General features: G+C 34.3%; 1 protein-coding gene across 2 annotated transcripts in view; it reads right to left on the bottom strand.

Annotated features, from left to right (window-relative positions):
* The window catches only part of PTPRC (protein tyrosine phosphatase receptor type C), a 69,966-nt gene extending 61,245 nt beyond the window's left edge, over positions 1-8,721 (bottom strand). The window contains exons 1-3 of one of the 2 annotated variants that reach the window (XM_056815689.1): positions 3,772-5,466; positions 2,401-2,544; positions 1,469-1,558 (exon numbers count right to left, since the gene is read on the bottom strand). In XM_056815689.1, the coding sequence (XP_056671667.1) occupies positions 1,469-1,558; positions 2,401-2,544; positions 3,772-3,940 (403 nt within the window). In that variant the 5' untranslated portion in view covers positions 3,941-5,466. Of the gene's footprint in view, positions 1-1,468; positions 1,559-2,400; positions 2,545-3,771; positions 5,467-8,679 lie in introns of those variants that run through there. The other variant, XM_056815690.1, reaches the window with a different exon arrangement.
* Positions 8,722-16,417: the final 7,696 nt, after the last annotated feature.

The raw sequence follows: 16,417 nt of genomic DNA, 5'->3' as shown, positions 1-16,417 counted from the left end.
CTATAAATCAGTCAGGAAGTTTGCTCTGATTGTATAAGGAATTTGGTCATACTCTTGTGGATTTGTACTAAACAACCACCTGATTCAGAACCTAAGGGTTTTAAAAGCAAATACTGACCTAGTGGAAAGCATTCTAGTCTAACCCTTGGGAGGAGAATAACTAATTCTTGATCTAGGCCTCCTCACTCTCCATACTTGTGAGAGGATTTGGGCTTTTCACTAGCAATGTTCTCGAGACAAAAGTGGTTGGTGGCTGTATCTCCACTGGGAGCAAAGAACAGAGTAGAAATAATGAAATACAGAAGATTCATTGAACTCCGATATGCCCCATATAAAAGCTGCACTATGCCTAAGAGGGACTTCATGAGTACTCCACAAAAAGAGAGATGTGTAGCAACTAGAAGTTGTGATATACATATTTGCTACATGATCTTTCTAAGCTTAAGTTCACTTTCCCCTGGACTTTATATGTATTAGTTGTAGAGTGTTTTGTGCCAATTGTTCTTATTATACTACCTTAGTCTAATGCGTTTCTCTAACTTCATTAAGGTTGGCTGCTAATTGGTATCAACAAATAATAATGTGGAGTAGACATACTATCAAGGTTTCCTGAGCTAATAAATAGCAGATATTCCCAATCTCTATATCCCTGAGGGAATATGCAGCCAGCTTCTGGGGATCCACCTTGTCCATGTAGATGAGAGTTAAGGACTTGAAGAAACCCACATGAAAATGTGTTTTTCAGTGGAAAGAAATACTAAGAAAGTGACAGGAGCTAATGGGTTCTAACTTCCTTGCATAGGATAGAACTGAGATAAGTTAATAATTTTCAAAACAACTCAGAAAATACTACTTCAAAATTTTTTGCAAATGTGACTCCTGCAAGATAATATAACATTGGGAAGGATGTTGAAGGCTCTAACATTTCTATAAACATTCCTTGTTGAAATTCAGAACCTTGGAATTTAAAGGAGATGTGAAAGGTAGCATCACAGTGAAATTCTCTGATGATTAGTTTCTGAAGGCTACCCTGCTTCCAGATATCTGCCTTCTTGAAGTTACATAGACACCAGTGATATTTCCTTAGTTATTCAATCATAAGACCACTCTAGTTTACACAATGATCTTTTTCCTTGTTAGTATCTGGGTTGACTTTAGAAAACAACAACTTTGGGCTCAGTTAGCCATTCCACTGAACTAATTATAAGGTTTACATAAGCCATTTTTTCATCATAAAAATGTAAGTTGTACCAATGGCAAGATTGAAAATAATTGGCTTAGACACTTTGGCTGTAGTACCCCCCAAATCCTGATTTTTTTCATTATTGTTGTTCCCCAGCAGCTGAAGAGAAAATTGTCAATTATGTTCAGAAAAATACAAAAGAAAGTTGAACAAATTTGGGGCTCTTTCATGAGATTTCCATGCAGAAGGTGTTATGATTGCAATGATTGAGTGTCAGTTTGTCACCTATTGTTGAAGTGTCCGTGACAGGGATAGTGCTTGAGGATTTGCTTGCTGTGGCTATGATTGTTGGAGCAATTGGAGGATCAGAAATATCTGCAAGGAAAGCAATGGAAAAATTGACCATTAACCAATGAGCTTGCTATTTGGAAATGGAAAATGGAACAAGTTTTTAAAAAGTGGATTGGCCTTGGAACCAATACACAGTATTGATTCCAAGATGGAAGGTAAGGTTGTTTTTTTTTTAAGTGGATTGTTTTTTAAATCTGAAACAATGCCCATTTAAATATTTTTTCATATCAAATATAGCTGACTTACTCTTGAAATTAAAAATACAAGCAAACAGATGTTCTCACAAATTCAAGAAGTCAATTTATTTTCTTAAAACACTATATATATATATGTGTGTGTATGATATATGTACATATATCATCAATACAATTGACAATCAATTTATGAAGTAGAAAAATTCTAAGAATTTCCCTGAAAGACATGCAAGTTAAGTGATTTGTAAAGGATCATACAGTTATTCATTGACAAATGCAAGATTTAAACCAAGAGTTTCCTGATTCCAAGGCCAACTTTTTGTGATGCTTCCTCTAAAAAGTTGGCTTAATCCAAGCAAAAATAGAAATTGCTTACCATAAATTGTAGTTAAAATGCACATTTTGGTTAACATTTAGAAAACAATATCCTTAGCTTCTATGGTATAATCATTATTTGTTGTATTAAAATCAGATTTTCATAATGAACATGTAACACCAGGAAGAATGCTCAATGAGCAACCAACTGAGAAGAAAATTTCTTTTAGTGCTAATATATTCTCAAGCTTCTAAAGTAGAATTCAATATGATAAGGCATTCTCTGTGAGCCAGACTCATTTCTAGAATTACCAAGATCCATCATATATGGAGGTTTAATGGTAAGAAGAATCAAACCTGAAGTATTATCAGTGATGGTGATGGCAGTAGTGAGTGTAGGAAGGACAGCAGAGCTGTTGCGTGCTGGATTGAGATCTGTTACTGATGCAGAGCTCGAGTCTGCAGGTAAAGAGGTGGGTGTAAGCCTTTCTGGTATATGATCTATAGTAAAGAAGGAATTGAAAATATTATTTTTTTTGTCACACAAAAGAAAATATTTGAAATTCAAAGCTAACATTATAATGTCATCTGCAAAGAACCTAAGAGCAACAAAATTACTTTTCCAATTTATTCCCTCATTTCTAGGCCCTAGAGTATATGTGAAACACTGACTTCAAACTTCACTTGTTCTAAATATTGAGAATAAATGGAAAAAGCAGAACCATCATGGACAGTTCTGGTACATTAGGCAAGTACTCTAAAACACAATCCAGGGTATGCCACAAATAGTCCCCCAAAATCAGCTTTTAAAGCCAAATTAATTTGTAAGATAGTAAGAAGAAAGTCACAGAATCTTATGTGAGTAGCGATCATCTGAGACAAGATCACCTTTGAAGAGGTTGCTATATTGCAGAGTGTGTTGGGTAGGGATGGAAAGAAACTCCTCTAAAGTATGGCTTCCTATCTGTTGAATTTAGTTGAGTTATTCTTGATAACTGGCTGGGGAGCTCATATGACTCTACTTGCTATCAGTGCCTTCTAAATGTTTATGCCCTGGAGAAAGCTCCAGTAACCGTGACCTAGTTATGACTCAGGAAAGCTTAAGCCCCATGGATTCATAGAAAATTCTTCAAAGGTCATAGAGTCCAAAATCCTTCCTTTTTTCATATGACAAACATGAGTACCAGACATGTTAAATAACCTTGCCTAATGGGAAATAAGATGTAGGAATCAGAGGCAGATTTTGAATCCAAGTCCTCCAAATCCAGAACCTTTTCCTCTATAGCTGTACATATCACAACAGAGATATGCCCTCTAATCTTATTAAGCAATCAGAAGACATGTTTTTATATTGTGCTTAGTTAGAGTAGGGGTGAGATCTGTGGGGAAAAGGATAAGAATATGGGTGCTGGGCTAATAGACTAAGAATACACTAATCTTCAATTAAGAGCAATAAGAGATCATTTCATGTACAATGTTGTCTTAAAATATGAAGAAAGACTCAGTATTCATCATTGTAGTATTACCTTTTACAATAGGTACAAAGAAGCCTATTCATCCTTAATAGATTCTCAAAATATAGTATTTGGGCCTTTGCTTGATTGTCATAATCCTAAAAGTGAGACTAAAACTAACAAAGGATTAAAAATCTAAATGTCTTAGCAGATTCTGAACAAATGGGAGGTCACCGTGGGTATGGTTTGCCACATAAAAATGAATTGGGCAAACCTGTTGATTTATTCGCTCTATCAGCGATGAGTGTGGTAAGGACAGCAGGACTGCTGCTGAGTGTTTGATTGACAGATCCATCAGAAGGAGCTTGAGAGACTGCGTGCGTGGTAAGGTGAGTGCTCTTGGTTGGTGGTGCACCTGAGGTAAGAAAGTAAAATTGTTTCATTAGTTTCTCCCTGACTTGGGCCTTGACTCAAATGCTAAGAAATTATAAAGTAGAATTTTCCATGGGTCCTCCTGTGCTGTGAACATATCCTCATCTGCCAAACTAAGAACACAGGCTGACTTTTTTAGATCCTCTGCTTTTCTCTTTTTACACTCTATTGAAATGTTTACTCTGTTAAACCTCAAAATTTAGTGCCTTAGAAAAGAGTCCATTTTGGGCTCTCCAATCAAATCCTTGGAAAAGACATCAGGGAAGAGGAATAAAGAAGAAGCGGATATCTGCCATTGACCCAGGCAGGGTCCTTCATTTTCTCTGAAGATGTAATACTCTCTCTACATCTGATTCAGAAGATACATGGTATAGGAGAGTCGAAAGCTCCCCTCTTAATGCAACCTTTTGTTGGCCTGTTCCCTCTAAGGCCAATATGGAGCATCTCTTCCAGTGCTGAGGTTGCATAGGAATTTACTGGGCTAAGGGAACCACTCATGAAAAGTCACTTTCAGCATAATTTGCCCTCCTGAGGAAGATCCCACATATGTTGCTTTTTGCAATGAAATGAGCTTGGCCGCTGGGCATGGTAGGAAAGGATATTATAAGTTCATGGAAATATTTCATAGTTATTATTAAAATATCTAATCCCTTAGATCCATTCCTAGAGCCCAGCATGGTCTAAGAATCCTCAAAAAATAGGTTCCCTTCCTGATTTGAGCCAAGAATTGAAAAAAAAATTAGTTGGGGGATATGTCTGTCAGATTAATTTAGCCAATGAATGGGAGGCTCAAGTGGAACCAGGAGAGTGTATGTTTGGTCATATTACTATGATTCACATAGTCATAAGGATTTAGAGTTAGAGGTCACTGAATACAAACTATTCATTTTAGGGTTAAGGAAAATTAAGCATATGTTCCACAGGAAAAAAAAAATCTCAATGCTCTTCAGTACTATAAAAGCAAACCTTGATGGTGTGGGTATGAGTTCCCATCAACAAATTTACCACCATAGCTCAATTTATCTATTTAGTGAAGAAATTCCGACTTTCTCTTGCCAGTCCTGGCCTGATGTTCTGTCCCACATTTAGGACCCAATATAGACCACCAGTTCACATGAGTCTCTTTCTACCATGCTAGCTAATTAAGATCCCTTCAACTGAAGTTCTCTATTTTAAGTGCTAAAATGTGAAATTTTAAACAATCAGGAGACCGCATGAGAATATTGGTTACATTGGGAGAATACAAATGGTCCTTGTAAGTAGAAGTAAAGGGAGAGAAAATGAAAATTGGAAAGAATTGGACATGTTCTTTGGTCCTTCCAAACTTTGACAAGAACTATCAAAGCACTTTTTTTCTTCTTGACTCACATTTAGGCAGGTGCTAATTCCCAGAATTATATAATTGTAAGAAATGTGTAATTCTCTTAATTATATATGTAACTCCCAGAATTCACCTAAATAAATTCTCTTTCAAAATAAAAATAAAAATATATAAAAGGTTAAGTATTACCCTAATAAAATTTTTAATAAATTACATTCTTTCAAAAGCTCTGACATTATTGCCAGAACTTAAGGATATACCACCTGGAGTTATATGTGGGTTAAGAGGAGGAATGGTCCCTGTGGCACCAGTTTCTCTTTCAGAGATGCTTGCGGGTAAGGATGCAGTGGAGTGAGTAGGTGGTGGGCCAGTTGGAAATGGAGTATAGGGCTTTTCACTTTCACTTGGTCCTGCTATATAATGGTGGGCAGAAGAAAGCAAAACAAAAGTTATATATGACAGACATCTTAACATGGGTACTGAGCAGAACTTAATCCCAACTTGTCATTATTTTCTTATCTAAGGCTAAATGATAGTTTATGAGCAAAATGGAAAGCAATATATGACCCTCCACCATGTCTGTCTATAACCATAATGATCTATCCAAAATAAATAGAAAATAAATGATCTGCCAAAATGAATATTCAGTTGAAAAAAAAATAAGAGTTGGTGGAGACAAGAGAATAGTTTCCAGTGGTGGAAAGTTGAAGTGAGTAGAGAAGAGGAAAGAGAAATAGGAAGGTTTGGAGAAAAGAACTGAGGTGTTACAACTTACACAAAGAGACTGCAAAGGACAGGTTGAATTCAAATGAACAAAAACTTTTATTTTTAAGAGTCCTTGAATTCAAACAACTAATCATTTACATTTTTTAAATGCCTCAAAAGGTCATTTTTCTTTCTTTTACAGCTAACTCAAAGGATGTATTTTTTTAATCAGAATTGGTGTCCATACAATAAACCACAAAACATTGGGAATATCCCTCTACTTCTCTTACTGAATATGAATCTCTCCCCCTCAAATTTGGTTCAATTAGTCAGAATTATCTTAAATTTTCTTTCCCTATAATCTCTCAATATGAATTTCATTCATGTACTATGTGAAAAAACAACATTTCTTTTAATTTGTAATAATGACCTCTAAGCTACAAGGAAAGAGCATTTTCTAAGACAGAGAAATCTTATTTTCAAGTGCAAAATTATGTGGGAAAAGAATAACAGAACTGATCTCTGTTGCTGTGTTTGTTGCCAGAATTGTAACAAAGATGTTTTAAATGAACTTACTGGGTGTGAGTTCAAATCTTAATGATTGTGTTCAATTTTCAGATGTTATCATTCAGTATTTTTTTCATTCATGTCTGACTCTTCATGACCCTTCATGAAGTAGTTTGCCATTTCCTTCTCTAATTCATTTCACAGATGAGAAAACTGAGGCAAACTGGGTTGAGTGACTTGCCCAGGGTCACAGAGCTAGTAATTGTCTGTGGTCAGATTTGAACTCAGGAAAATAAGTCAAACTGACTCTAGGTCTGGCACTTTACCCTCTGTGCCACCTAATAACCTTTCATCCACCTTTGCCACAGTCATTAGAACACTGAATGTGGGGAAATAGCAGGATTCCCTAAAGCTGCTTTACTTCATTCAGTTTGATACCTCATTTATATTGTTTGAGAGAAAAATGAGATTGAAAATTATTATAGAAGTGACTAGAAGAGTCAGAGGAAAAGGGCAAAAGAAATTAAAGAACTTGGAGGAAAATGAGATAAAATGGAGTAGAGACATATCAAAGAAGGGAAGAGAGGAATCTATAAATAAAACTGGGGAAAATAGAAATAAAGAGTGTAAAAAATACTTCAGTTCACAAACACATGTGAAATCTCACCGTATACACTGACTATGATTTCCTTTTAGAAGTAACCAAGGTAGGGCACTTTGTAGAATTATATCTGCAAACTTAAAACCTTGAAGTATTGTTTCAATGCTATTTTATGACTTTACTGATCCAAAATATTAATAGTTATCATATTTTATATACCTTTAGCAAGTTAGACCCTTGCCATTGGGGATTTCTGATCACTGAAATTTGGAGAAGAAATGACATCTAATCAAATTGTATTGAAAACAAACTTTCTCCCTTATTCCAAGTGTCCAATTATGTTCTTTAATATTGATGCAGGCTCTGAAATCTATTATATATTCATGCCTGCCACTTGAGTCAGATTTTTTTAAAATGAGGATGCCAGTTTAAAATTTTACATAGGTATGGTAAATCTTGAAAGGTCTGGTTTTGCTGGTCACTAAGCAGGTTGCAATGGCTTTTAAAAAAACCCTTACTTTTCATCTTACAATCAATACTGTGTATTGGTTCTAATGCAGAAGATCAGTAAGTGCTAGGCAATGGGGGTGTCAAATGACTTGCCCAGGGTCACACAGCTAGGAAGTATCTGTGGTCAAATTTGAACTCTTAAATATATACACATATGTATATATTTAAGAGTAAATATTTTTAACCTTCTTTCCTTTCCTTGCTACATTCATTTTGATTTTATCATCTTCCTTTAAAAATCACATATCTTATCTCAGTTTCAATGATTATAATTTATTAACTGTTATCCAAATCATCTTAGTAGATTTTTTGGAATTACAAGATTGATTCTCAGATGCTAGCTCACATAGTAGATGAATAAGATTAAATAAATTGCTCTATTCCATCATTTAAGAGAATAGTAAAAATATATCAACAAAATTAACCAGGTTCATTGTTGTAGAATAAGGTTTTGTACCCCAATTAACTCACATATATAGATGGAGTAATTCAAAAAGCTTTTAAAAGGAGGTTTCAATCCATCTATATACTTCAACAGCAATTATATACATGCATTTTGTAGTATAAAAGTCAGTTTAGTAATTACCCTTTGAACTTTCTATCAATTATTTTATAATAATATTGAATCAAAAACCTTCCTAGTGATGAAAATTGTTGTTTTGAGAGCATCTGACTCAGTAATCTTAGGAATATGCATGACTCCAAGGGAATCATGACCAACACAAGAATCTGTCACCATAGGAGGAGCTGATAGAGTTTCATTGCAGATTGAAGCAGTCAAATTATCACTTTATTTCCTCCATGAATTCTTCTCTTATATAAGCAATATGTATAGTCTTTCACAACATGACAAATAAGGAAATATTTATTGCATGATTACACATGTAAAACATATATCATACTGACTGCCATTTAGGGAGAATAGGGAAGGGTGAAATGAGGGAAAGAATATGGTCCACAAAATATCAGAAAATAATTATTAAAGTTTTATCTACATGCAATTGAGAAAAATATAAAAAATGAAAAAGAAATATGTATGAGCAATAAACATATAATTTTCCACAAATAGGTACAACAAATAAGAATCCAAAAATATCAGTTCTTACCCAAGCCATTAGGTGTCATTTGTCCTGTAAAAGAAAAAGATATTATATTAATAGAAATCCACATATTTCATATAATCTTTTATACTGAGAATTTTTTAAGTTTCCACTACTGACCCAACTAAATTCCATTCCTTCTCTTAGCATCAATTCTAAATGAATTGTCAAATCGTCAACTGTGTCAAAGTTGTGCTTTATTGTTCAAAAATATTAATTTCTTGCCCCATGTTTCCTATTCATGCTATAAGCAATAAAACCATCCATAAAATGGGGATATAGTTTGATGAAAGGGATGATCATTTGAGCAAAATCCTAGTTCTGCTATTTAAAACTTGTGTGACTTTAAGCAAGTCATTTGCTGCAAAAGGAATTTGGAGTCAGAGGACTTGGGGTCAGAACCTGACTGATACAAATTACTTAGCATCTTTCAATCTCTGTTTCCACATCCAGAAAATGAATGGGATGGATCATTTGGCTTCTGAGATTTCCTCCAGCTTCATATTATTTTGCTATAATGTGTGCTGGCTTAGTTTGCTTATCTATAAAGTTAGAGATTCTTAATTTGGAGTCTGAGAATTTTTTGTTTTGCTTTTAATGATTCTAGTTAATATAACTAATATATTATTAATATGATCACTATAATCTTTTTCATAATCTTAGGGATTTGTTTAATATATTTAAAAGCTTTCTGAGAAGGGCTATATAGGGTTTACTAGACTATCAAAGAAATACATGGGACAAAAAAAAATTTTAAACCTCTGGCCTAAATCATATCTGAGGTCCCTTCTATTTCTAAATTTTATTTAACTGATAAATTGATATAATACCAGTTTCAGATGACTTTGATGGAAACTTTTACAAAATATGCCAAGAAAATCATTGAGGTAATGTTTTCTTGTGACTTAGAAGTAGCCACTTTTTCTATGGAGTTGTGAGGGGCAACTTCTAAGATTATTCCATATTTAGCATAAGGTCTAACACACAGTATATACTTACTAAATGCTGTTGATTGATTAATTAATTAAGATACTTAAATTAAATTAAATATCATTCTGAATCACCCTTATATACACTCCATAATAAACAACTAATTTATAGTAAATGGTCTATAAATTTGGCACTACATAATAACTTAAATATTTTATTTAGAAGATTTCAGTTTTACTGATAACATTTTCTGTTCTTCATTTTTTATCTCTTTCTTGATCATTTGTTTTAAGATTCTTGAGAAATGTCTACAGTGAATGCTCTTTGTCTTTATGTTTCTGTCTTTACCATTTAAAATTCCCCCAAGCTCAAATGCTACTTCCTTTTTAAAGTTTTCCATAATTACCATCTCAGAACACAACAGAAATATTTTTTCATCACCAATGTCAATACAAAGTTTTGAAAATGAGCACATTAATCCTGTGTTTCAGAAAAAAAAAATTCTTAAGGACAAACAATTCATTGCTTATGCCTTGAAAAAATAATTTATTACAGCATTGAGGAGACCCTTTATTTTTTATCATAGCTGCAGAGTGTAAGTTCTAGAAAATCCTATCAAACTGGAAAGGCATCATAGACCAAAATGTAAAATATGTCTGTCATTAAATTCCTTAGAGGAAAAGTCTAGCTGAAATTTGAGAGGCTTGTGACCAAAAAGTGAGTTACAAAGGTATGATATCTTGGGACACAAAGGACTTCTACATGAAGTCTTTCTTAGACTTTCTCAATTCTAGTGTCTTCCTTCTGTTAATTGTTTCTTCTATATATCTTATTTGTACATATCATTTTGCTTGTTACCTTCCCTTTTACATTGTGAGCTCCTCAAGGGCAGGGACTGTCTTTTGCCCTTTTTGTGACCCCAGTACTTAGCACAGTGCCTGGCACACAAAGAGGTCCCTAATAAAGAATTAGTTACTAAATAATTGACTTGAAGTGTATGTAGGAGGGTAAACATAGTATCAGGTGGGGAAGTTTCAAGGCAATGCTAACATTCACCAAAAATTTTCATAGGAATGATCAAAAGATCATCAAAAAAGATCAACAGACTCAAAAATAAACACAAGAGAAGCAATTGCCACTAACAAATTATTAATATTTAATGGATTTGTGGATATCTCTAGAGGAAATATACTGACAGAAATAAATCGTGGCTCTTTGAAGAATACAAGCTATGTTACTATTTATTACAATGCTTTCCCTGGGAATCCAATGGCCCATCTGAATTTTACTGAGAAGAAAATAGGATCTAATATTAGACTTTCAATAAATATTGACTGCTGTAGCAATAGGCTGCCAAAAAAAAAAATAAAAGGAGCTCTAATCACATGACATCAGTAGCTTGTTAGAGGACCCTAGGTCTGCTACCTGATCTTTCTCTACTTCAATTTCACCCATACAAAATAAGAGAGATCAGCATAGACTACTTTATCACTTTCTTGCAAGAAAGAACTTAGAGCAATGACTGCAAAAGTGAATGCCAATGTAAATGCTTTACCAGTAAAACTCATTTAATTATGACAGTGATGAGAGGGATGCTTGAAAAGGATGTTCAAGCATTTTTCAATATATTCTATAATTATGAATATTCTAGACCAATGGTATCAAACTCAAATGGAAATGGAGGCCACTAAATCATACATAAAGATACCTGTAGGTTGCATAGACTAAGAAAAGCACATATCATTTCTCCATATTTTGTTGCATTTTTATTTATTTTGTTAACTATTTCCCAAATATATTTTAATCTGGGCAGGGAAGTTGCAGACAGTGAGTAGTGTGTTTGACACCTATATTCAAAACTAGGGATTCTTAATATTTGAGGGTTGTGGAACCCTTGGCTAATCTGGTGAAACCTATATACTCCTCAGGGGAAAATTATTGTTTAAAAAATGATGAAATGAAATATATAGGATTACAAAGAAAAGAGGTGACTGAAAATGAACACTTTTTTGCATCTAAGTTTATAGATTTCTTGGAATCAAGGGACCCCCATTTAAGAATTCATGCTATAGATCTTACAATATACTTAACTTGGAAACTAACATCCTATTAGCAAGTAATATTCAATTTATCTGCTTTCATTCATACTTTTAAGGATAGTTAAATGGAATAGCAAATTGGGCACTGGGTCTAGAAACAGGAAGACATGCATTCAAAACCAGCTTCAGACATTTTACTAGCTTTGTGACTTTGGGCAAATCACTTAACCCATTTGTCTCCATTTCCACAACTGCAAAATGGGGACAGTAATAGTACCTACCTTCCAGGGTTGTTGTTTGTATCAAAATGATCATCAAAATAATAACTATAAGCACTCAGAACAATGGCACACAGCAAACACCATATAAATGTTAGCTTCATTATTATTAAAGATATCCTCCTGAAAAGTAGTCTATTCCATTAATATAAGCAGAAAGCTTTCAATTCTAGGATCTTTCGAGTAATATTGATTTTAAAATCCATTAACCTCCTAATTGAAATCAGTGAAGTTTCTAATTTGAACCTATGAAATTTTTAGAAGTGGCTGAGAAGAGCATGGACATGTGATGATTTATCAATTATTATTTCATAATAATAAATAGTGAAATGACATTAGCCCAAGGTTGTCAGTCTTTTAGAAATATATATTCCTTTTAACTCTCAAATTTAGATTGTTCTAATGTATAGTATTGGTATTGGATAAAAAAATATATATATGACAAGGGCTTCTGTGAGTCGTCATGGTTAAAATTGTACTTCAGGGGACATATTAAGTGATGAGGCTAACATTTAAATTAGTGTAGGCCACCAAAATGGGTTTTCAAACCAAGTCATAGTTTACTGACTAAAAGGGTTCCTTTTATGGGTATAGAAAATGATTAGCATTCCAGTGTGGGCCTCAAATCACCCCAGCTATTTTGGTACCAAAGCCTATCTTGATAGAAAAACATCTAAGTGGAATGTTTCAGCTTGCACTTATCTATATCTTTATTGATTTAGAAAGAGGACAGTGAGAATATAATAAAACTTGTTAAAGAATGACTCTCCCTTCAAAAAAAAAACACACCAATTCAATATCACATGTAATATCACTCCCTCTCCTTTCCAGTTCTGTCATTGGCTGCTATGGTTTTGCCAAGCAATAGAGATCCTCACATTCAATGTTTATGCCTGTGAGCATTCACTCGATCTCAGGAGTTTTGTGTTTGTTTTTTTTTTTTCCATCACTCAGTGTTTTTGCTTGGACACTCTTCCCATGAAGAAAACCATTTTCCCCACAAAATATTTCAGGACCAGAACCTGTTCACAAACAACATTCTATAGCTTTTTAAAATAAAGCCCCAGGCCTAAGCATCACCATTTAAGTAGACTACTAGGACATGATTAGGGATATCAAGTCTATTGGTTCCTGGCACACAAGGGTCAAAACACAGTTTGTCATATGGGACACTGATTTACTATAAGAGTCCCTGTAAGACTTCTCATCAATATTACAAATGACACCATTCCTATTCTGTGCCACAAAAATTCTGATTATTTCAACATTCCAAAGTGAAAAACAAAATGGAAAGACAAAAGACAAGACCCTGGAAGCCAAGGCATTTAGGAAATTATTCAATGGGAACACAGACACTTCAGCCAGACACTTTTGTTGTATCACACCAATGGATAAAGAAAGCAGAAATTCTCCAATTTGAAAAAAGTCAAGCTGTCCTACAAATAATAGTACTAAGTATACTAAGTATAATAAGTCCTAAGTGTAGAATAAACTTGCATAGGTCGGTCTAGTTAGATATTGGCAATTAATTATCTATGAAACAGGCGTAGTTAAGTGACTCAGTGGATAAAGACCCAGTTCTGGAGTCAGGAAGACCTGGCTTCAACCATAGCCTCAGACACTTCCAATCTATGTGACTCTGGGCAAATTGCTTAGCCCCAATTGCCCAGCCCTTATTACTCTGCCTTAGAATCAAGACTTAATCTTGATTCTAAGACAAAAGCTAAGGGGTTTTTTAAAAGTATCCATGCCACATAGGTTGCCCAAAACGCTAATGCATCTAAGGAAATTGTAATAATTCATCAATTGCATCTTCTCAACTGGCAGGCATGCACTCGCTTCATACATCATTCACATTTTCCTTCTTCCTGCTTATATTCTTTTTACAAAAGAAGGTAGAAAATAAATAGACAAATAGATGAACAATAGACACCCCCCCCTTTTTTTAACCATGAATCTTTGCATCACAAATGTCCTATGTCATTTTTGTTTTCTTGTTTTATTTGTGAGCTGGACTATTTCCCTACTTCTCTTTTTATATGTTAAATAGGCATAAGGATTAGTCCTGTGATTTCACTGGTATAGGGAAATTCCAGATAAGAAAACTACCAATGCAGATCAGCATCTTTTTTCAACTTATTAAAGAGCTTCCTAGAGTACTGCAAAGTTAAGGGATTTGTCCAGGGTCACATAGCCAGTATATGTGAAAGGTGGGATGTAAAACCAGATCTTCCTGTCTGAAACATCACTTCTATCTACATAGTACACAACATTACTTTTCTTCTCCCAGAGGGCAGGATATGTGATATATCAACCATTACATAGACAAATAGCCAGTGTAGAGTCTAACTCGCCCTGTACCAGTGCTCTTAAAAAAAAAAAAAAAAACTTTGAATACTAGGTCTAGATCACAAAGAGATTAAAGACACACAGTTAAAAGACCTACTTGTACAGCAATATTTGTAGTAGCTCTTTTTGTGGTAATAAAGAGCTGGAAACTGAAGGGATGTCCATCAATTAAGGAACTGATAAACAAATTGTGGTATTTGATTGTAATGGAATATTTTTGTGCTATAAGAAATAAAATAATCACAAAAAAAGACATGTGAAATGATGCAAAGTGAATAGAACCAGGAGAATGCTGTACTCAGAAATAGCAATATAATGTTCGATGATCAGCTATTATCAATAATGAAATGATCTAGGACAACACCAAGGAACTCAAAACCAAAAAGTTTATCCACTGCTATAGAAGGAACTGATGGAGTCTGAATGCAGATGGAAGCATACTATTCTTCAATTTTATTTCCTTCTTAAATGTTTCCCTAGTGTAAGCAATATGTATCTTCTTTCACAACATGGTGAGTTATGTATTGTATAACCATATCTATACAACCTATGTGATATTACCTTCCATCTTGGGGTAGGGGGAAAGTTGGGAGGGAGGGAGACAACATGGATCCCCAAATGTCAGAAAATGATTATTGCAAATTGTATCAACATTAATCTGAAAAAATTTATTAAAAATTAAAATTAAAAAAATCTTCAATCAATCAAGTCTCTATTAATAGCTGCCAGGAATAATGCTAGGTTCTAGGGCTACAAATAAAATATAATGAGTAAGCCCAGCCAAATGGGAATTGACCTTCCAATGTGAGAAAGTCATTTTTGGATAGTATTTATTAATGTTATGTTTGTGAGATTCTTCTAGCAATTACATAAAATTTATATTGTCAATACTGTAGTTAAATGCTGCAAAGAGAAGTAAATTAGTTTGTGTCTACCAGTTTAAGAACCTCTTTTGGGGGCAGCTGGATGACTCAGTGGATTGAGAGCCAGTCCTAGAGATGGGAGGTCCTGGGTTCAAATCCAAATTCAGACACTTTAGAGCTGTGTGACCCTGGGCAAGTCACTTAACCCCCAGTACCTACCCCTTACTGCTCTTCTGCCTTAGAACCAAAAAATTTATTAATTCTAAGATGGAAGGTAAGGGTTTAAAAAAATTTTTTTTTAACTGTTGTTTGCTATCATACAATCAAATATTCAAATGCTATGATCTAATCAATGTGGGTAATTTTGGCAACAATGCAGAAAGCAACCCAGCCATGCCTAGATATTCCTTGTCCATGTTGTCCATATCTTCACATTGGTTTGCTTTTGGGGCTCCTCTAATGTGCCAAGAGCCTTCTTCAATTTCTCTTAACATCACAAAGACATTAATAGAGAACATGGATGCTCTGGATTCCTTCAAGTCTCAGATCAAGCACCATTTTGTGCATGAGAGGTCTTCCTCCCCCCACCCCCCACCCAGATTCTCTACCTTGATCTGGTTAGGTTACCTTGATCTGGTTTTCTCTGTTTTCTTTTTACTTATGTTTATTGTTATATGTAACAATACACTTATAAAGATATTTTCCTGGTTAGAATGAAATCTCCTTGAAGGCAGGCAATACATCATTTGTCTAGGTTGTTGGTTGACTGATATTATAGAAAAGTGATGTTGTGAGCTAGAGCAGAGATAGAACCAGGGCACATTTATTTGTTCTCTGATAGAAATAGAGAAGAAAAGCATAGAGCTACAATAATAAATGCACATGGGGCTTTGAAGTTTGTGAAGATCTTTCCTCATCACAAAACAAGAAACTTTTGCTTATATAAAACATGACAGTTACTATGTCTATCTTAAAACATGATTAAGTTGATTCCTTATTTTCAAATGATTTTTTTTGTTTACAAATAGACTGACGAATAATATAATAGAAAGATCACTGACTAGCGAAATGGGAGGGAAAAAGTTTCTGGTTGTGGCCCTGTCATTCCTAACTGTGGAACTTTAAGCAAGTCAATTATATTCTATGGGTCTCAGTTTTCTCATCATCTAAAAAAAATGATTTGGACTGGGTGACCTCTAAGGTCCATCTGCATCTGTGTGTTTGTTAGTCTATGTGTTTATTGTGCTGATTCAAATAGATTAATGACTCATAATAGGGCAGCTAA

The sequence above is a fragment of the Monodelphis domestica genome, chromosome 2, assembly GCF_027887165.1.
Source record: "Monodelphis domestica isolate mMonDom1 chromosome 2, mMonDom1.pri, whole genome shotgun sequence".
Lineage (NCBI taxonomy): Eukaryota > Metazoa > Chordata > Mammalia > Didelphimorphia > Didelphidae > Monodelphis > Monodelphis domestica.
The sequence above is the reverse complement of the archived record's forward strand: the minus strand, read 5'-3'. Positions and strand labels throughout refer to the sequence as shown.